This window comes from Phoca vitulina, unplaced genomic scaffold (genome assembly GCF_004348235.1).
Source record: "Phoca vitulina isolate PV1807 unplaced genomic scaffold, GSC_HSeal_1.0 scaffold10, whole genome shotgun sequence".
NCBI classification, from domain to species: domain Eukaryota; kingdom Metazoa; phylum Chordata; class Mammalia; order Carnivora; family Phocidae; genus Phoca; species Phoca vitulina.
In genome coordinates, this window is record NW_022589713.1 from 27,800,287 (window position 1) to 27,823,262 (window position 22,976).

Genomic DNA, 22,976 nt, shown 5'->3' on the forward strand with positions numbered 1-22,976 from the left:
TCCATGGTATTTAAATTCACCCCGGATCTTCTGAATGTATTTTTACAATAATCATAATAAGTAATATTTATCAAATATGTTTAGCTTTTAGAAATGTGCTTTTGTGCCTATTGCCATTTCAACATTGTGAGCTATTTTAATCTAACTGTGCCTTTCTAGAAGTTGTTTACAAAAAAACAATAAACAGAAAAGATAAGAATGGTGCCAGAAGATAGGATCATGTACTACAAATTCTAAGTAAACTGAATAAATTTATAATCCTGAAATAATTATACTGGAAATTAAAATGTTTAACCAGGACAACCTCACACAGGTATAACCAGAGGAAGAACAAAACCTTACTTGCATAGTTATAAACCTTATTATTTACAAAAATCCTGTAACTCCTCCCTTAAATAAATAATTATAGACATGGTATGTCTCAGGAACTTCCTAGCCTTTAAAAATTCTAAAGGTATAAAGATGTTAAGCATAGTTATTAAGACAATTGCTTATCTATTGAACATTTTAACTGGGGGAAAAAAGGTCTCTTCTAGAAGGGACTGTGTTTGGTGCTCTAATTAAATGGCATCTGTGGAGAAATGTCCCCATCTTTTGGATTTTTAGGCTCTATCATCTCATGTTGTATTTTTATAATTAGGCAACCTGACTAATCTTTTGTAAGCCAGAATAGCTCTTTCCTCCACCATGCCAATTAGCACAGATGTTACTTTATTTAACAAGGGTTTTTCCCTCTCTGCTTACACGTGATCAGACCAACTGATGAAACCACCCAGCCAGCACCGGGGCCTCCAGCTGAGTTTCTCATACTATTACCGGCTGGGTAGAACCATCTGCATGCTTTCCCTTGCTGTTCCTGGCACCAAAAAGTAGGCGTCTGCACAATGGCTGACCCGGATATAAGGGCCTTTGCCAAGGTTGTTTTTCTTACAGCAAAGCTAATTGACCCATGTGAGGATGAAATGTGCACCCTTGTACCACCATCCTCTGGGCTGACTCCCATAATGTCCCATTAGGGACAAGCAAAAAATGGCACCCTATCACAAATCCAAGCTAAGGATCAAGCTTGGTTTAAGAAATACTTTGTTACAATTGGTAAGAGTAAACCAAGCATTGGAACAGCTTTGATTAACACAAACACTACCGATTCTGAGATGTTGGAAATAAAAAAAAAAAGAGAGAAAGAGAAGGAAATAATTCTCTAAATTACCTAGCTTATTTCACATGCCTATCACACTTTTGTTAATTTACCCCTTAAGCTAATTTATAAAAACCCCATTTCTCACTATATACCCACAATTGCTATTACTTTTTTTATGTGGTCGCTGAATGTCACTGGGAAACGAGGTGACTTTTTAGGCCCTAGGAAAGGTGAGAGTAAAACCTAATACATCTGAATTCTTGCAAAGCATGCAAATCCCCCAACAAGAATCATTCATAAACACTTACTGAGTGCCAGACACAAAATCTGTGATAGAGACAAGAGTCTTGTAACTGAATACTGGTAGTTCTCTGACAGTCAAAGCAAAGGAAGCATTTGCAGATAACCTAGGACACCCCTGTCCCCCATCTCAAGATGCTGCTTCTGTAGGTTTGGGGAGGGGCTCTGGAATCTGCAGCCTAAGTTGGGCCATAGCTACCTACTAAAAGTGCTTAAAGCTTCCAGAGGGTGGGAAGGAAGGCTCCATGGGACACAAGGAACTTAATTTTGGTCAGAAGAGACAGCAGAGCAGAACAATGCAGAGGTACAAGACAGCATGGTTGGTGTGAGGGAACTGGAATAGTTGTGCATTCCTGAAAGGATAAGAAGGACCAGAGGGGAGGACTGATGATCAGGTTGAACAGGGTGAGATCATCAAGGGCCCTGTAGACTGCCTTACAATCACAGGATTTATCCCAGGGAGTAGTAACCCCTATAGAATTCTGGTGGGGAATCAGACACTGAGGAAGACATTCATGGGGAGCAAGCTAGTGTTACAAAATACTTGAGATGTATGTGACCATTAATAAAATGGACTTACTCTAAAATTTCTAATTCACATGGTACTGTTAATTACTGAACTGAGAACAAAAAATTAATAAAGTATACTCTTTCTATATCCACATTCCCCTAACCTATGACATTCAGAAGATGCATGTTAAATCCAGAGTAGAATCAATTCTGTGATAATGCTCGTTTTGAAAATGTGAATCTGTCCAAATGAGATTGATGGATTAGGGAACAATGGAGCATAATGTGAATTTCATGTTTGCTTATGCACAAATACATCCACACGAAATACCGGATAAATGCTGGAAACTGCATGTAGCTGAACCCGGACATGCAGGAATACACAATATGTGTATCATGCACACACCTCACAAATCTGCCAGCCACCTCAGTTATAGTGTGTGTGATGGGTTATGCCCATATCCCAAATCCATCAGATTCCATAGTCCTCCTTCCACTACTTCATGGTAACTCACAAAGCTGCAATCTTTCTGAGATCCACTTCTCCAACCAAGCTTCAGAATTGTATTTATTAAAGTATTTATCTATTTTGTTCATCATTTAACATGTGTAAAACCATGCTACCACTTTAACCAGGTTCCTACCTCTTTTTACTTATTACTAATGAAGTTTTTGAGTGCTGTTCCCCAATCCCATTTCCCCATGAGTCCAGTAGTTTTGAATGCATGATTTTGCACAGCATGGTAATTTTGGGGGAACACATAAATTGTCTATAACAGAAATGACTGTTCTGAAGATGACTGTTCATTTGAAGACGAATACATCATGACAATCAAATTGATATATTTTTCTACAAGGGTAACTGCAGAGAAGCTTTAGTTGACAGATCATGGCAGCACTCAGTAGGGCTAACGGAACTCTGACTCTGTAGGGAGAGTGTTGGTACTCCATGTTCATTCCTCATGTCCTCCACCCCAAGAGGGCCCTCCTCTCAAAAAGGTCACCCAAGGGCACCTGGGTGGCTCAGCCAGTTAAGCATCTGCCTTCAGCTCAGGTCATGATCTCGAGGTCCTGGGATTGAGCCCCACATCAGGCTCTCTGTTCGGTGCGGAGTCTGCTTCTCCCTCTCCCTCTCTCAAATAAATAAATAAAATCTTAAAAAAAAAAAAAAAAAAGGAAGGTGACCCAGTGCAGAGCCCCAGGAAGACATGGTTTATCTTCTTCCTCTAGACGTTGGTGACTAGATACAGTGCCGAGAACTGCTGCAGTTTCTCACTTCTAACCTGGGGAAGGGCCTGTTCTGAGCAGGACAGGGCAGGGAGGTGGAAAAGAACTTGGGTCCTTGAAGACGCTGATGAGCTTCTAAATCACTGGTTCTAAACCTTTGAATAAGGTTGGAATAACCTGTAAAGCTTTTAACAATTACGAAGGCCCATGTCCCACCTTAAAGATTCTGATTCAATACCGCTATTCCTGGCATTTTTTTCAAGCTCTCTAGGTGATTCTAATGTACACCTAGAAATGAGAAGTCCTTTGGACTTATTTGAGCTCATAACTTTCCTTATTATTTGAATCAGTTTGAGAATTTCATATTCAGCATCCTAGATAATGACACTCTCTTTGGAATGAAATGCAAGGTCCAGTATTTAAAGTCTTTAAATTTCATTAGATCATCTCAGGAATTTAAATTTCAATTTCTGGCAAAAAAAAATTAGACCCACTCATTTATTAAAAATAGTAATAAAAAAAAAGACCTTGTGACTATCCAACCTTCAAACCTAATTCTGAAGATAATCATCACAGATATCAAAAAAGGAGTTTAGTCATAATTGAAACTGAGGGTTAGGTGACTTTGACTATAGACACTGAGAAAAAAATCAATACTCATTTATCCTGGGCAGTAAAATAGGTATTCATAGTTTTATTGCTGTCCAGCTGGATGATGTTAAAGTTTGACTGTTGTTTAGAGATGAACTTAGGATTTCTATAAATGTTTTAGCATTATCACATAGTGGTACCCTGCTGGTTTCATTCTTATTTTCTTAAATTTCATTTTCAAAAGTATTGTTCTTGGTATTTTATGCAATGTATATCTTTGCATCCTTATGAATGAATAAGAGATGCATGTGGACTATATAAATATGCTTCAAATCCAAAACACTGTCTAGAATTAAGACTGAGAACATCCTGAAATTAAGCAACTTGGCAGCATTTCTCCCTGCCTATTCTAAATTAATTGGAACATTATTTTGCATATGAGGCCCCCTTCCATTTTTGGACTGTGTGGCAGTGGGTGAATATGTGTATGTGGGGCAGGTTAATGCTATAATTTTCCAGTTCTTTATGCTTTCTTGTTAATGGGACTCTTGATACATCTGAGGGGACATATGAAAGAATTCAGGTAAATGCTGCAAACTTTCATGATCTTATTTACAATTCTGTCTTAACTTTGGGATAGTGTCCCAGAATTTAAAGGTGTTGATGATCAAGAGGTCAGAGTGGTCATCTGAAAGTGATCAATCCTAGATGCCGGTCTGAAAGGCCCTTTCTGTTGCAGGGACAAGGTATGGTTGGAATGAGTTTATTTAATAAGATCAGAAGATCGTTAAGAGTTTGTTGAAGAGGCAAAATAAGAAAGATAGGGAACTTTAAAGCAAAACAGTAAGAACATCAAAGGTGAAACAATAATTGGGAAATACTACCAAGAAAGCCAGGAATCAGAGTCTAGTCAGGGGTATATGAAGAAATGGTGGGGATAGGGTGGGGGGGGGGCGGGGAATGACCCCTTTACATAACTGCTTTTCCAGTTGAAATATTTTTGTTTTCTTCTCTCATTTTCAAATGTAGCCCATAAAGTTTTAGGGTAAAGCTAATTTGTTCATGGCTTATTAAAGGTATCATACTTTGAGTTATTGCTGTCAAAGCTTCTATCTACTGACCTAAGTAACTTTGGAAAATGATGTTCTGACTGGAAATAAGGCTCTAGACAGAACTGTATTAAGTTGGTAACAATTCTGGGCGAAAGGAGGGGAGGGCCCTGCCATCATCTTAAATAAAAAGGAAGTTTGGGAATTTGATTATATTCTGGTGATCTTTCAAGACATTTTAAATACTTCAGCCACATTGTAATGTCAGGGCTGAGAAGGGTCTTGCTTATTGTTTTTTTCATATATTTTTAAAAGTTGTTCATGACCAACTGTACTTCACAAGCAGAGAAACACTCCAGATCATCATTAAGCTTATGTGAGCCAAGTTTACTAGTCTAATCAAATACAATTTACAATGAAGTTAATCACATGCATTTGTAATGACAGACATGCTTATTAAGAGCTTAATAAAGCATGAATGGTGAACTCCCTGTGTAAATGATTATACTTAGTATTCTTATGGTCAAGAGAACTTTGTTTTTGTTCTTTTCTCATCTTATTAGTTGTTCATATCAATGCTAACATGTTTTCTGGTACCACCCATGTTATTATTATTATTTTTTTAATTTTATCATTATTGCCACAAAAGAGAAAGGTCCAAAATTTTCCCAACAATTGCAGTTCCCTCTTGGGACATCTACTAACCTAAAACATGCTTTTAATTTAATTAGGAAAAGTCACTTCCTTTGGGTGCTGGACTTGGGGAGTGGATATTACCTGTGTATAGAGAGAAAAACGCCCCCTTGTCCAGGCAAACATGGCTCCCAGCAGTTCATACTGCTTAGTGAACAGAGCGCAGGCTGGGCTTTCGCACCCACTTGCCCCTTCAGCAGGGCTCTATTAAGCAGTACACAAACTGCATTACCGAACACTCTGTAACCCTGCCCCTTTCTCCCACGCTGCAGCTGTGGGGTTCCTGGCATTTACCACCTTCAATACTTCCACACGGACGAATTCCGGACATATGGGCATCCTGGAGCTGAACGCCAGGAGGGGAAACATCAGGGTTTAGGGAAAGAGAGAAAGCTGCAGCAAAGGTGCCCAAGCCACCGACTGATCCAGCAGCTCTAGCACGAGGGAAAATCAAAAGGTGTTTCTTAGCCTTAGGGTTTCAAGGCAAGGGGAAAGCTGCCTGTCTGATACAGATCTCCCCCTTTGTTTTAAAGGCCTAGAATTCCTGTGACAGGGGCAAAGCCTGGAATTAAAACTTCCTGGAATTAAAACTCAGTCGATTAAACACAGAGCTTTCTGGAAAAGTTAACATAGGGGTTTCAAAGAACAAATGATGAGATGCTAGGGGAAGAAGATTTAAAAGCAGAAAGTTGCTATGTAGGAGAGGGTGGTGCTGCCAGTGAGAGGGAAGGAGGACAGCCTAGCCGTCCCCAGGTTTGGCCTCTGGCCTTAGCTGACCAGCTGCACGGACAATTCAAAGCCCCCATCTCGTTCCCTGCCGTGCACATGTGTACTTTAGGAACCAAATGACTGTCCCCAAGGCAATGTGGCACTGAAAAGCTAAATAAATGTCAAGTTTCAAGAAAGGTCATTGGAAGGAAGCAAATGCTATTAATGACACGTTTAATTAAGCACGATTCAAACCCACAGGGATTTTTGGCCAGGGATTCTAAGTATTTCTGTTTCACTTGAGCTCTTCCCCAGCTATTGTCTATGCCTCCTGGGCAGTGTTCAGCATGGGTACAGTCTAGCAACGTCGCATTTTATGGGGATGGTGGAGATGAAGACAAATGATGGGGAAGAAGGCCCAGCATGAGCGGAGTAAGTGTCTCATCTGTTCCCGAAGGGCACCAGCTCCCTGTCCTAAAAAGGGCATTATTACAGTCAGGGTTCAGCCCTCCACTTCCTGTGGTTCTGCTTTCATGGGCTCCTCAGATATTTTGGTTAAAAAGAAATTTACCAAAGTATAAAGATATTAAAAGTTGGTTATAAAATCTGGTTACTAAGTTAAATTAAAACTGTCATCCTGTTAGCTGTTGACAACAGAGAGCTCTTTATGATGCTCCTTTTGACACTCACATTTCTTCGCGATGGAATTATGTGTTTTGGGTTAAGGCAAATAGATGGAGATAGGAGGAAGGAATGCTCCTACAAAGATAGATGGTCCACCTTCCCTGACCTTGAGCTGGTGCATGGGCAGAAAGATTGTGAACAAGGTTCATATAACACCTAATGAGTAACTAAATGTCATGCTTCAAATATCTGAGCTCATTTTGGCCTTAGATTATAATTCCTTAGAAGCTAGAAAAACTGCTGATGTCTAAATTCATTTTATAACTATTCATGTCAATAAACTATATTAAATGGGAAGGTATTTTAAATGGGACTATATTTTAATCCAGCTATCATTAGTGTTATTGATTAAACAATGAGAGATTATAAATATGTATTTACTAATTGGAAAAAAATGCTATAATTAGACATACTCTAGAGATGCCAGTTTTCAATTCCACCCAGAAGCCATAAGGAAATACATTACAATCAATACTTTCCATATAATATGTGTTCTTAGGAAGTATACCTCACTGACTGAAGAGAAAATCAGGTAACTAGGAAAATTCTGGCCTGATGGGAATGCCACTACTCAGTATCTCTCTTCCAACTACCAATCTAACTCAAGCTGCCTAAAAATTCACCAATGAAACATTACTGCAACAGAACTGGCTCTTTTCAAAGGCAAATGCTTCAGGGAAGGATGAGAGAAACCATTTTGGCAATACTTTAGGGATGATTCATCTAGCTATCTAGGTACATCCTTCCACCACCTTTCCGCACGGTCATGGACTTCTCTAAAGTTTCCCCTTAGCAGAGATTGATTTTGGAATGGGCATGGGATCTCATTCTGGCCAACCAATGAGATGGAAGGGAGAGGGAAAGCCTACTGGGGAGCTTCCAAATAAAGACTTTTCTAGAAGATGTTGTGTTTGTAGGGGCAGGGAGGGGTGGGAGGATGACAGGATATATACCTGCCTCTGTGGCAGCCCTCTTGAGAACATGATGGGCATGAGGTGAGGACAAAGCCAATACACTGAGGATGGCAGAATGAAAAGTTGGTGATGTCAACGAACAGCTGCATCAGCCAATTCTAGACCAGGACTAGTCTATCTCAGGACTCTTGTTATTTGAAATAATAAGCAACAAATTTGCTCATTTGAGATAATAATTTCTTTTATTTTTACCACAGGCAAATTGCTATAATCCCAACCACTTTACATTCTGCTAGAGGCTGTGAGGGAGAAGAAAACACCCACAACAGACATTGTTGACTGCCTACTCAGTATCCACCACCACGATCTGTCTTAGGCAGTTGCTGGAGTTTTCATAAGGGAAAACAATGGTTGTGTTTAATGAAAGAAGAAATGTTTGTGGTTCAAGTCTGATCTCTCACATGAAGCCTGTCTAGATAAAACAAAAAACAAAAACCTATGATCATCTATCTTCTGAATCCATATTAATTAAGATCTCTACTGCTTCTCTGGCATTAAGCCATTTAATGTCCCTCATGTTGATGAGCTATATTCTTATTTAGTTTAATTATTACTTAACTTTTGATGGGTTTCCCTCTCTGTCAATTTTACCGTAAGCACCCTCACTGGGACTACTCTCATTTATTTCTTATACAGATACGTCTTAACTTTCAATTCCTAGAACATAACTGGAAGTAGATTTGGTAATGTTTAGGTTGTCTATACTTCCAGAAGTAAATATGTGTCAGCTTTTAAATTTGTTTTCATTCATCTGACACTTTTTGTGATTTTCCTGTCATAAAGAATAGATCAATGCATATTACAAAAGTAACTGTATTAGTATGACCAGTGCATATGTTCAAACTACCCAAGGGCAATGATGGGTGCATGCAGGGGTCACAAAGACAGATGATGAGCACCCTCAGTGGCGCTGGGAGCTTGCAGGGGGGTACATACTTCATTACACATCCTGTTTCATGCAGGGATTTCTAGCTCAGACAATTTTGATTTCCTGTAGTTTAGAGAGGATTCTGAACCATGGATAACTTTAGATCTCTGGAGACTGGTATGTAATTATCACAAAGCATAGCAAAATGTCTTGCAGTTCATCAGAAACTTTAAAAAAAGTTTTACTTGGCTGATGTGCTTAAATATTAGAACTTACACACAGATCAGTTTTAGAGCTTTTCTTATGTTCAGTATTTTCCCTATTCTTGAATGTTAGCAAAGATATTCTTGGAAAATGATTTGGCAACAATTGTGGAACATGACTAACAGTGCTAAAACAAGTAAAAAATTACTTAACAGTCAGATGAATGACCAACTAAAATAGATTTCTAGAAAACTTAGTGTTGGATGTCATTTACATTATCATGAAAAATAAAGTATGGAAAATTAAAAGTATGAAAATTCTCATTTTTGTTTTCAAGACTAAAAAATGAAAGCTTGATGAAAACCAGGGTTTGAATTAGGTGAGCCCTAAAGGCTCTTTTGGGAAACAAAGCAGGGGAAAATTGTCTTCGTGAATAAATACAAACCCTCAAAATAACACTACTACAGACAATGAAGTAAAGGTCAATTTTTAAAACTTCCCTCTAGTTTGCTCACGTTTCAGAGAGGAAGAAGAGTGATATCTTTCATAAACATATGACACAAAGATTAATGTGTTACCTCTTTAAAGACTTAGCTGAGTTTTGTATTCTATTATGTGGCCAAATCAGGGACATTGATAGGAATAAATGTGATATATCTTCGTCTGAAGGAGACAGTCCGTGGATTACAGAAAGGCTTTCTATGATACATAAAAAGATGATACTGAGAGGAAATAAGTTCTATGATATGATATGATGCTTGTCCAAAATATGTCACACATAGTGATTTTGAAAATCATTTCTCAATGATTACACTAGGACCACTATAAGCAGATTTTGCCACACTGAGGTTGATAGCAACTACCAGATTGTTTTGTTTTAATGTCTGTTTTCCACTGCTATTTTAACCTTTTGCTAACGGACATTAACAACTTCTTGATCCTGGGCCACTTTAAAAGATCAGTGGAGTCTTGAAATCTGCAAGATACGTATAGTTTAAGGCACTGCGGATCCAAAGCAAGAGGTATCTTTGCTTTAATTTCTGGCTACTTGCTTATGTGAGAAACCGATGATGATGATGTTAATGAAAAACAGTCTTGAGCTTTTTTGAAGACATGGAATGCCCCTGTATCATACCAAACTGGGCTGAAAATGAAAGCAAAACAGGCCCAGGGATGGTGGGGGCCTAGTCATGGGCTCTGGTGCCATCAGGGTGGCAACACAATGGTGGTATGTGGGTCCCAGGGGAGAATGGTTCCCAGCTATGGGCCTGAACATTTCCAACTATGTACCATTAGGCTGTGATAAGCAACAGTCTCAGCATAAATCAATAAAGGTTATTTCTCACTCATACTTCATGTGTATCATGGGTTGGCAGAGGGAAAGAGAGAGCTGAGGAAGATCTTGCAGTGGTAAATACATACACATCACTTCCCCTTACAACTCACTGGCCAGAACTAGTCACGTGGCTCTGATAGCTCACGGGAGACAAAGAGGTGCAATCCTACCAAGTGCCTTAGAATGGGGGAGAACGGGAATTACCTGGCAAAGAGCATGGACTACCTTATTTCATAAAATAATCAGATAACCTATTGAAAAACCAGGGGCTTTCTCTTGAAAATTTCTGCCTACTTACTTCCCACGGTTAGAGAATATATTAAATTTTGAATAATAATTTTAATTCCGTTTCTTGGTACATAACAGGTCTACGTAGAGAGTTAGACTTACTCTATTTCTATTTTTGCCTGACTTCTCAGTTTTAAGTTACAGTTATCACCATAAAGAAAAGTAATTAATTGGTGTTGTAGACTAATCCATATGCCACCAAAATATGATAGAATGCAAATGAAACATGTCTCCATATGCCTTTTTCATTTGTTATTCCTTATTCTGGTTCTTCCTAGACATGTTCTTTGAACAGGCAGACATCTCTTCTAATTTTTATGCCAATACATTCTGTTTTTGTTGTGATTTTTAGTTATTATTTTTAATCTAAGTTATATATATAACACTTTGAAGAGTCAAATGGTTCTATAAGGCCTGTTATGAAAAACAGTTCACACAGCCCCACCCTCTACTTCCTGCTCTCCAGAAGGGACCACTTTCAATTCTTTTACCCATTTTTTTTTCATCTCAATATCTCTAGCTTATATTGCTACCTCTTTACTTTTTCTAGAGACTATTACACACTTATTTTTCACTATGGAAGATAAAGATTTAGGTCTAGTGACCACAACCACCTGCTCACTCCCCTCCCCATGCAAACACACAGTTCCCACACCCAATATTCTCCACAGAATTTTGTCATGATTTTTAAAAAAATATTTTATTTATTCATTTATTTGAGAGAGAGAGAATCTGAAGCAGACTCTGTGCTGAGTGCAGAGCCTGATAAGGGGCTCGATCCTGCAACCAAGAGATCATGACCTGAGCCGAAACCAAGAGTCGGATGCTCAATTGCGTGAGCCGCCCATGTGCCCCTCCCCCCATGATTTTGATTAGATTAATAGTCAATAGGCTTTCATTATAATGTCTATGTAAATTCTAGTCATGGCTCAGTCACAAGGCTTATCATAACCTTTCTTCCTCTGTTCTTCTTTGGAGTTACAAATTGTCCTGTGTTTCAGTGGCTTAGTTTCTATAAAGTTATCATTAATTCAAACCCAAACTCACCCCTAGTTTAAACCTCTTAACTTGTTCAAATATATTACTTGTTCCCCAAATAGCATCTTTTTTGGAGAAAACTTTCTAGAACCTTCTGACTTGCTCCAACCTGGGCTGGCTACTGCTCTCTGGACCTGCTAAATAGCTGTGCTCTATTTAGTTTTGGAATCTCCCCATATTATCATTCTGAGGAATCTTTTTGTCTTGCTCTGGATACTCCATTTTCCTTGTTCTCAGGTATTGCCCATCCTTAGTGTATGTCCTTATTTTTGTAGATCACATCCTCCAGTGGATTCTGAGAATGGGTACGTGGGAATAAGGTTTTTGAATCTTGACTATCTGAAAGTGGCTTAATTCTAACCTCACAATTAGTTTGGTGAGGTATTGAATCAAGGCCGGAAGTAATTTTCTCTTAGAACTTTAAAGGTATTCCTCCATTGCCTTGCTTCTTGTGTTCCTATGAGCAATTTGTAGCTATTTTAATTCCTGATCCTTTGATGGAAATCCTTCTTTTCCCTCAAGTCTATAAATTTGGAGGATATCTCTTTGTTCTCAGAGTTCTGACCTTTTATAGTGATGTATCTGGGTGTGGGTTTATTTTTACTTGTGTGGGACTTTCTAGGACTTTTTCAATCTGAAAACTCAGGTCTTTCATAAGTGGAATGTTTAACTAATTATATTTTTTATTATCTCCTTCCTTTCATTTTCTCCTCTCTCTTTCTGGAACTTCTATTTTTCAGGTTTTGAACCTCTTAGGTTGGTTCTCTAATTTTCTTGTATTTTTCTCCCTTACTTTCTATTTCTGTCTTGTATTTTGTTTTCTTGGGAGAGTTCCTCAATTTTATCAATTCCAGCTCTTCTACTAAGCTTTACATTTCAGACATCATATTTTGATATCTAATAGCTTTTGTCCTTACTCTCTGAATGTTTTCTTTCTTTCTCTCTCTTTTTTCTGAAGCGTTCTTCCCCTACATAAACTGTTTTCTCCCAGTTACTTTCTCCTATTTGCTTTTGCCGGTCTTTAACAGATGCTCTCTTCAAGTACCTGGTGAACCCTGGCTGTCTTGCTCATGTAAAGTAGTCTGAACTAAAAGCTAAGAGAAAGTTCTGTGTGTGGATAGAGCTGTGAAGGGTGGGTCCACTCTAAAGTGAACTGGCTGTTTCCCTGGACAACACCTAAGGTCAGTATATTTGTGCGTTTCTAAAATTTGTAACTTTTATCTAGAGGAAACTCTTTTCATCTCCTACCTAAAGGGACAGACATCCTGGTATTCTGGGAAGCAAGTGGGGTGAGGCCTGGGGATCTCAGATTCAGCATTTAAATATATTCATCATTCCTCTTCTGGTAGGGGGTACTCAAATGTGCCTGACCTCTCTCAGTCCGGAGACATTCTGTTTTACACTTTCCAGAGGAGTAAACTTCCAGTCTTCTGCCAGAGTGGGAAAGGGAATCTACTTGCTTCTTTTTTTCTTTTGTTTTAATTCCAGTACAGTTAACATACAGTGTTATATTAGTTTCAGATGTAATATAGTGATTCAGCAGTTCCATACATCACCTGGTGCTCATCACAACAAGTGCCCTCCTTCATCCCCATCACCTGTTTCACCCATTCCTCTAATTGCTTCTTGAAAAGCAAGTTCCAACTTCACTCCATTTACAGCTCCTGAGCTTCGAGAGGAGTTTACAATCTAAGTCAAGTTGCTTCTTGGTTTTTACCTACTGCTGACTTAACATTTAGTTTTCTTAGGCTGCTAAGTCAGTTACCACTTAACATCTGTTTTACAAGGAACAAAATCTTGTTACTATCTTTTCTCCTGTTTCCTTATTCCTTGAGGGTTTACCTTTAACAACCCTGACTGTCCTTGGAGTGGAGGCTAGGAGGGAGCAGAGCTAACTGCTTGCATTAAAGCTGCCATCTTTAAATGAGAGTTCCATTCTGTTCTTCTACAAATCAGAGAATCATAGTTGTCACATGTGAAAGGGACTCCAAGAGACTATGTGGTGAACTCTTTCCTTCGGAGCGCAAAGTGTGTTGTTTTATTTGTAGATGACATAGTTGAAGTACCAGGAATCTGAGTATCTTGCCCAAGGTCCTACCCCGTCATACAAGTAGGTATCATGCTGTTATCTATTGTACGTACCATAAATAATTGTCCCTCAAAGGTTTGAAAGTTTTGTTGTTGTTTTCTAATTTAGAACTAGTTCAGTAATAGCTAGATCCTTTTCTGTAATACCTTATATGGGCATCTTCTTCCAGTGGGCAGATGGATTCTTTATATTAGAATACTAGGTGTTGAATTACCCATGAGATGTGGCTAAATGTTTTATTTTTTGTGAAGTTGGCATAAAAACAATTTCAGACACAACCAGATTTTTAAAGTGGTTGATATGCTTTAGATATGTCCTTCTGAGCAATGTATACAAAGGATCTTAGAGAGTAGCTATCAACATACCATCATGTAAATGTAATTTGTATAACTTTTTAAAACAAGTGCTAAAATAATTACTTTTCAAGAAATAACTTAAAACTGAAAAAACACTGTGGTTTGTTTTTTAAGTGTCTTAATCTATTATTTGGTATAATGCTACTTGTTACATTTTAGAAAAAAATGCAGGCTTTGACAAAAAAGCATTTGCAGAGGAAGAAAGGACGGAGATTTGGGATTCAATTTACTTTAAACTGATGCTGCTTTTTTTTCTCCCAGTGCGATGCAGACTGTGGCCTTAAAATATTACTACGTTATAATAATAAAAGTAAAAAATTTTGATGAAATTATTTGTTTTAGTTTGTAGACATGTTAAAAGCTTTATAAAACTCAGTACTGAAGGCCTTTTAACAAATGCAGTACTCTAGAGGAAGATGAAGGATAAAAGGAAAAGTGTCCTTAAATACTTACAGATTCTTTTCTGCCCATAGTTTTGCTGTGTGAGCGGGAACGGGAGATGTTGCTAAAAAAGGAATCCTTTTTAGTAGCAGATGAAGGTGGGGAGCCAGTGAATTCTCTTCCTCCCGGCAAACTTTCAGTGCTTGGGGATGAACTGATGGTTTTGGAACTTTGTCCTGTAGGAAAAATTAAGAGGCAATAATGAAACACTAGACTTCTTCACTAAGCTACTTTATTCACGGTCTTTAATAAAGGATCGATTACTATACTTCTTTGTTCACACTGTCAACCTAAGGACACTGTGGGTTATTAAAAATGCACACACTTTTATGTATCAGGACAGATGCCAGGTTTTTAAGACACTGAAGTGACGCTATCCTTTTCCACACGTAATTTATGCTACAATAGTCTGAGTGTTGCACACATATAAAAAAACTCAAAGTTCTACATTTTAGAAATCACAGGTTAGATAACCAGATTTTCCCTCACTAAAGGAATCATCCTTAGCGACAGAAGCCAGAAATTATTATACTATACAGTATTAACATTAAAAAATCTAAATCCTTTAGCAGTTTTTTGAAAGAGCGTCTTTCCTTTTTACTAACTGTGGAACAGATATATGGCTCCCCCCAGCTATGGGAGAAGCATCTGAAAAATGGGACAAGGTGCTGGCTCATAGGGCCTCTCTCTAGACCGGGTCTTACATCAGAGTGGGTGCATCTGTGACCCCCACCATCTGTTATTCTGCTTAGCAAATGACCTTTTCAGAGATAACACTAAGGTCAGCTCCCATTAGAATGTACCTCTGAATTATCAAGTCCCAAATCAGTGGTAGTATTGATAAGGTACTGATTGGCCTATATCTCACAGAAAACCCCTGCACCAAATACATTTTTTTCCCTCAATTACAGAACTAGCTTACTAACATTTTTGTTCTCTTTGGGAACACAAACATTTAGACCTTAAGAAAATGGAGTCACCAGAACATGTCCCCAAAGGGGATGATGGAGTCTTTCACCTGGAGACCTGAGGGAAAAGCCTAGGCACCAGGAAGGAAAAGCCTAGGCACCACAACTTGCCTTGAGACAGAAGAAAGGACTATCAGACTTCCCTGCCCTTTCCATGCCTTGTACCCATAGAAGGGGACGACACTGGTATGGCACACTGGGCAAATGGACGAGACACTCCATGAGCTAGGCCTCCCCCGGACAGCTCCCAAGGGGAGCAGTCAGTATTCTCACTCAACAAGCTTGGAGCCCCGAAGCTGTCCAGCGGTTCTGAACTTCTCTTTAAACCTTTTAAAGTTTTTAACTGATAGGAACAACATTAATCATTTCTTTTGTTGCGTTAAACCTGAAAGCCTATTCTCAGAGGGGCACTCTTCAATATATTGCTGTGGTGCCCTGCCCAAGTCCCCCCTTCAGGACTAAGCCATTTATTCTCCCAGCCACCAGGCGTGTTGGCTGATGATGGTTCTTAGGAATTCCTCTCTGGAAACAGCCCTCAGCTGAAGACAGCTGCTCTGTCTACGATCCTGTCCTTCCCCAGGGATTACCTCCAATCTAGTGCCTGGATGGGGGCAGAGGATAAAGGCTGGCCTTCTTGCCTCAAGGCGGATGACTCCGAAGGGCCAGCCCAGCCCCAGAAGTTCCAGCAGCAACTGCAAAGCAGCTCAACTCCTCCCTCCGCTCACGCTGCTCCTTTCACTCCCCAGATGCTCACCTTGATGGCACGCACTGCCCCCCCAACAGCTTCCTACCCATAAATCTTTGTCTCACAGTTTATTTCTCAGAAATCCTGACTCATGACAATTATTTAGAATTATTTTCGATTGTAGGCATTTTTAAATATACTAAATAAAGACCAAATTCTTAGGCCACCTCAGGCATGCACATATTCTTTCACTCATAACCAAACACCAGGGAACAAGCCCCATGCAGATGGAGCTTATGGAATCCCCACAGATACGCTGTCCAGTGCTAAGGATGAGGGATGACCACAACAGGAGCTCTTAAAAAGCTCCTAAAAACAGCAGTACAAGGGAAACACAGGCTGGCATGCACACTGACTAACGTGCAATCTCAGGTGATAAAAGCAAACACTGAAGTGTAAATGAGAGTACTCTGGAAGCACAGAAGGAGCATCTGATCCCGTCTCAGGCAATGGGTACGCGCCCCATCCTAGAGCCTGAAGAGCAGGCAGTGCTTCTGCTGGTGGTGGTGGTGGTGGTGGTGGTGGCGGCGGCGGCTCAGGAAGGGTCATTTTCGGCAGAGAATACAGTCCTTATCAAGGCAACCAGTAAGTACTACTGGGAGCATCTAGCTCCAGCAGAGCCTCACTAAATCCCTTGGAGCTTCCTGCCATCCATATGTAATTGAAAATGACACCAATACTAGTGTCCCAGAGTGCTTCTTTTTCATGTGGTGATTATTTCACTGGGAGAGAATCAAACACATTCTTTCTAGAAGTTGCTGGTACCCTAAATGTGAGTTTATTTTCCCTCTTGGTCACCCAGCCCTAGGGGGAGGGAGGAAAAAGGGAAGGCGAGGATCTAAATAGGGCCAGTTAGATCAAGAAAAGCCCTTTGTTCTCATGCTAAGGGGTCTGGCCCTTATCTTGTCAGTAGATGATGGGAGTTACTACAGATTTGAAGGAGGAAAGTAGCAGGAGGATTACAGGAGCTTGGTTGAGTGAGGCGTCTCCTGTCCTGCCCACACAAGAGATTGTAAGGGCTTAAGCTAAGGCTGTTTCCAAGGCAGAATTCCTCAAACCAGGACCTGCGGGGTCTGATACACCTAGGCTTGAGTCTAAGTCCAGTGGATATCTAGTTGTGGGGCCTTGAACAATTCACTGACCCTCCATAAGCCATAGTTCTCATCTATAGGTGAGACCTCTACCTCATACATGCTTTGTACCCCAAGTGGGTAACGTGCATAAAAGGCTCAGTGTAGCTGAGCGTATCAGAGAGTACGCTAAGTAGTCAGTAGATAGGAACCATTACTAGCACAGCGGGGACTCCCAGAGCTAGAGCAGGGAGTTTAATATGCGGTACCGTGGGCTGCAGATTTGCTAGTCCTCTCTCCCGTTAGGACTGTTCTTACACTGGCTGCACCTCTCTTCAGTGACTTCAGTGAACCAGCTCTGAGCACAGGACGACCACATAGGCCATACAGACTGTCTAGTGGGGTGGCTGGCAGCCGGGACCTGCTCTGCTGTTCTGCTTGCGAAGACGCACGCCCTGCCGTGAGCTGCATCTGCACAGAAGGGGTAGCTTTTTCTGGTGCACAAAGGTGCTACTTGGACTAACTATGGATGTGTCTAGGTATATTAAATCTTTCCTTCATTAAATCTTTTCCTCTCTGAAACATCCAATGAAAATTTTGTGTCCCATGTGCTACATGTCAGTGGAGGTTTTTGTCAAGAGCCCAAGCTGACTGAATGAGCTTCACAGGCCTCATGAAGAGCCCCCACTACAGAACGGCTAGGAGGGAGGAAAGGGGGAAAGGGAGAAAATATTTATTGAGCGCCATCATATTCTTGTGATTTTTCTCTCACTAAACTCAAGGGGAAATAAGAACAGGGACTGGGGGGTATTCCTACATGGACGGGCAGAACCCTTGTAAACTTGAAACCAGCCAGAGGAGCTGGACACGGGACAACCAAAGGCAAAATGTTCAGAAGGCTAGGAAGCCTGGGGATCGTTGGTGGGGAGGCATAGCTCGGAAGAGCAAAAAGGGAAAGGCCTGGGAAGCCCAGTGCTGTGGCCACGGAAAGGGGATCCCCCTGACTTTACTCAATGACCTAGGAGAAGATGAGATACATCTGGCCCCGATCTGGTGACATTTTGCCACCTCACAGGCTTGAATGACAGACAGACAGCAAGAAGATTGATGTTTACACATTAAAAACATACATCCTGGTGTCACAGGACAGTGAACGGAATCCTGAAGCCCTTGGAATAGACCAGCTCTAGTCTGACCACAGTCTAGTCTAAGCACTGTTGGAGGTGCCCACATGCAAACATGGGGTTATAGGATATCAGAAGTAATGATTAAAAAAAGGAAAGACAGAGGTGTTGAGTTGGCTCTTTCATAATTTGATTCTGAAAACCAGAGGGATTTGAACAGAACACATAATAGTGCCAGCATCATCACCACCACCCGAGCAGGTAGCACTCTTGAGTCCTTACTGTGGGGCAGGCGCTGGGGTAACTTCCAACAACCCACCCTGAAGCAGCTGTTCTTTTTTTTTGTCTTCCCAGATAAGAGGGTATGTAACCTCCCTAAGTCATCCGGCCAGGCAGTGATGGAGGCAGAATTTAAACCCAGACCCAACTCCGGAGCCCATGCTGGGCAAAGCTGCACCCCCCTCCACCCCTAATAAGGGCTGCACCAGGTGGGCTGTAGTACATGTGACCTTGAGTTAAAGAAAAATGGAATGAGGTCTTTTGAAAGTAAAGGGCAAATTCTGCCCTTGTTCTCGTTGTTTATTCAATGTCTTCTGGAAGTAAGTGTTCCACAATGCATTTTCTAGCTAACTGATGCTTCTCCAAATTTGTTTTACATATCATATGTTTCTCCGACTCCTTAAAGTGATTATCCAGAACATAATGGAATTGTTTGTCCTGCTTCACGACTATCATTTCTCATCAAGAAGCAGAGTGGCTAACATGGGGTCAATCACGAGGATAGCTTTTGGTTCCTCAGTCTCTCTTCTCAATCCTGTGAGTAGGAGCTCTTTGTGTGATCATCACTATGTTCTACTCTAGTTAATGTGACATCTCTTTTCGTTGTTCTACCAATTTGTTGCTTGTCATCTGCACCGGGGCATTTCTGGTAGTGCTTTGTTCTTGAAGGGCCAGAGGAGAGTCAACTCCGGACATGGGGGCTGTTACTGCGCTCATGTGACTTACACGTTATTCCTCCATTTAAAATCTATTTTTTTTTTTCCTAGAAGGAATTACCAAAAACTTAACAATGGTTACCTTTAGGGAAATGGGATGGCAGAAACAAGTGGGAGGAATAAACAGAGGGTTTTTTTCTATGTAATGGCTTTAATTAATTGGGATGGCCTAAGGTTTAGTTTTGTTTTAGTTTTACCTTAAGAATGTCATCAGTGGGGGCGCCTGGGTGGCTCAGTCAGTTAAGCGTCCGACTCTTGATTTCAGCCCAGGTCACGATCCCAGGTTGTGAGATCGAGCCCTGAGGTGGGCTCCATGCTGGGCATGGAGCCTGCTTAAGATTCTCTCTCTCCCTCTCTGCCCCTCCCCACCCTTAGGGAAAAAAAAATGTCAATGATGGTTATCTGGGCAGGGAGATTTTTGATCTTTTTCTTCCTTTTTTATTTTTAAAAACAACCTGACAAATGCTATACAATGATATCTATGTGTGCATGTATGTATGTATATTCATATCTGCAACATAAATATGTACACACAAGTATAAATATTAAAAACGCTTATGGCAATAACTTAAGAAATCTAAATTTCTTTCCTAATGGCCCATTAGGTGATGATCCTTGTATACTTCTGTTGTTGGAAATTCTAAATTCTCTTTGGAAGTAATGTCTGTGTGTGTGTGTGTGTGTGTGGTGTGTGTACCCGTATTTTATTTTATTTTTTTCTTAATTTTTTTTTTTTTAAGATTTTTATTTATTTGACAGAGAGAGACACAGCGAGAGAGGGAACACAAGCAGGGGGAGTGAGAGAGGGAGAAGCAGGCTTCCCGCTAAGCAGGGAGCCCAACGTGGGGCTCGATCCCAGGACGCTGGGATCATGGCCTGAGCCGAAGGCAGACGCTTAACGACTGAGCCACCCAGGTGCCCCTGTACCCGTATTTTAAAGATTTGTGGTTCCTAAATATCTCTTGAAAAAAGTTTCTGGGGTAGGTGGGCAATTTCCAAAAGTAATTTTCAGGAAACTCTTTGAGTTAAGTCTTCACAAACAAATTCTCCCATGGCACATATTTTATGACTACAACCTGCACTGAGAGATGTAAAATGGAACTTTCCAATAATTTTGCAAACACTATTTTTATTGACTTAAATTATGGGAATTCATTATATAGTCAGCGTTTTTCTTCAAAAAAATAAAGCCCATACAATTGTGGTTTAAAGGCAAAGACACAAATATAAAATCTCATGAAAACATATAATCAAAGAATCACTGAAAGAATTGAGTTACTTCACTTCTTGAAATATACTCCATTACTTTGAAAAAGGATACCTGGGAAAGTCTTAATGATAGTTTTATTTCCCTTACAAGTGTATCTACTCTTAAAATATTATATAGGAGAGTATAATGGGTGTGGCGCCTCTGATGAAATTCTCCAACTACTAATATTACCGATCCTATTAAGCCTAGATTGTTAGAAAGTTTTTTGTTGCCACCACTAACTATTTTGGTTGACTTCTACTTCCCCTTGCTTTTTGACACTCTGCAGGAAGTGTGTTGAGGAAAACACAAAGTGACTTCTCCAAATCAGGGTTGGCATTGTCTCATTTTCTTACCATCGTTGTCACAATCATCATCACAGATGGAAAGCTTTTTATTAGGGCTTCATGTCTCATAAAGCAGCTGGAGCCTCCCCTATCAGGCTGATACAATCTCTGTCAGAGCACGGCAGGCAGGAGGAATTCTGAACTGGGCATCCAGAAAAAGAGCTGGTTCCTGACTGTGTATGCTTGCCTGGGTCATCTAACGCACAGGCTGGTACCCAAGCAACCCGGTAAAGCCGCAGGGAAAGCCAAGAGACCAGTGAGAATAGAGCTTGGCACACAGTAAGCACTGAACAAATACTTGGTGAATAAAGGAGTAAGATGATTCTACCTATATAACACAAGCGATCTGAACAAAATGATATAACCCCCCTCTTTAGGATGCTATTAAAAAAGCAAACTGTTCCCGTAGCTCTGGTCTGTAGGAAAAAATGGACGGAGCAATAGCATAGAAGCAGAAGTCAGAATAAGCTAGACAACCTTTAACTTTCTCTTTCCATAGGTATAAACTGAGATTCCACAGCCAAAGATCTACTTTGCAGTAAACTAAGTTTAAAGAGTTAGCAAACTAACTTTGGGATACCAAAACACTTGTTAAAAAGTTGCCTGGTTTTGGGGGGGGGGGGGGCTCAGTTTTTTTTTAACATTTTTTTTTTATTTGCTTGAGCAGGGGGAGGGGCAGAGGGAGAGGGAGAAGCAGACTTCCCGCTGAGCAGGGATCCTGGTGCGGAACTGGATCCCAGGACCCTGGGATCATGACCTGAGCCGAAGGCAGATGCTTAATAACTGAGCCACCCAGGTGTCCCTGAATGGGAGATTCTTAAAGTCAGTCTAGGCTTCCACTTAATACAGAAATCTTCTTCATAGCATATTTTATCTAAAAGATTATATAATAAAAGATTAATGCAACAACTTCAATATTTACACATCTAAATATCCCAAAGGAGGTGCTAAATGTAAATTACTATTATTTTGTATTCCTGAAAAAAACCTTTTTCTAGATTTTGAACAAGAGGGTATTTAAATGTCATCTTTTTATTTTAAATTATTGCCAGTTACTAGTCAGAGATGTGTCACACTGGACTTTGATTCTATTAATAAGATTCATAATACAAAGCCTGTACTTTCTTTTTATAAAATACAAAGCCTGTACTTAAACAATTATTTCAAAGTCAAGTTATAATTCTTTCAGGTAAAATATAGTAAGTATTTCTGGCTAATCCATATAATAATGTACATCCAAACAGCATATAAGTCATTTACTCTCAAAACTGATTTGTTAAATACTGGCACAAAGCACCTATGCAACAAAAAGAACACCTCAATGTGACCTTCCAAATGAAACGTAGTGTTAAAATAACCACAAAATATAGAGTGACCATATTTTGCAAGAAAAGAGGCTGGTGCAAACTTCATAGAAAACCCACATCACAGCCAGATTTGGCATCACTAAGGTATGACATGAGAGGGGACTTTTGTTCTGAACAACAGTGCCACTCCGTGGCTGAACAATGGTAGTGAACTGATCAACAGTATGAATGGAGGGTGGGCAAAAAGAAAAATGGAATTTTGGAGTAGGCAATGATAATACTGCAGGCAAGGAGATATACTACGTTGCCATGGTAACTGTACCTTGGAGGTCAGTTAGAGTCTGGACAGGAACAGAAACCTGAGCATCGCTTCCTGTAACTACATCGCCTGGATTTCATAAGAAAAAATAATTAGATTTCATAAAAAGGAAAAAAAAATCAACTTTACTTTTTTTCATACTTAATTGTTTTATCAATCTAATTACTAAAAGTACAGTAAAACAAAATACAATCTCAGAAAAATTAATATAAAATATTAAAGGCAATAATTTTTAAAAAGTGTTCCCTAAAAAGCTTCTGTGCATGTTTTCCTTCAAGAAAAAAAACAAAACAACAAATTGCCCCTGGTCTAAAGCAGAGGAAAACTTGAGCAATCAAAAGATTTTGCTGAGATT

At 40.0% G+C, this 22,976-nt stretch overlaps 1 protein-coding gene across 7 annotated transcripts in view; it reads right to left on the reverse strand.

Moving 5' to 3' along the window:
* The window catches only part of TBC1D5 (TBC1 domain family member 5), a 568,425-nt gene that overhangs the window by 40,646 nt on the left and 504,803 nt on the right, over positions 1-22,976 (reverse strand). For 5 of the 7 annotated variants that reach the window (XM_032408767.1, XM_032408765.1, XM_032408766.1 and 2 more), the window contains 2 exons: positions 22,625-22,690; positions 14,510-14,673 (listed from right to left, as the gene is read on the reverse strand). In XM_032408767.1, the coding sequence (XP_032264658.1) occupies positions 14,510-14,673; positions 22,625-22,690 (230 nt within the window). The remainder of the gene's footprint in view (positions 1-14,509; positions 14,674-22,624; positions 22,691-22,976) is intronic. The other 2 variants (XM_032408771.1, XM_032408770.1) reach the window with 1 other exon arrangement.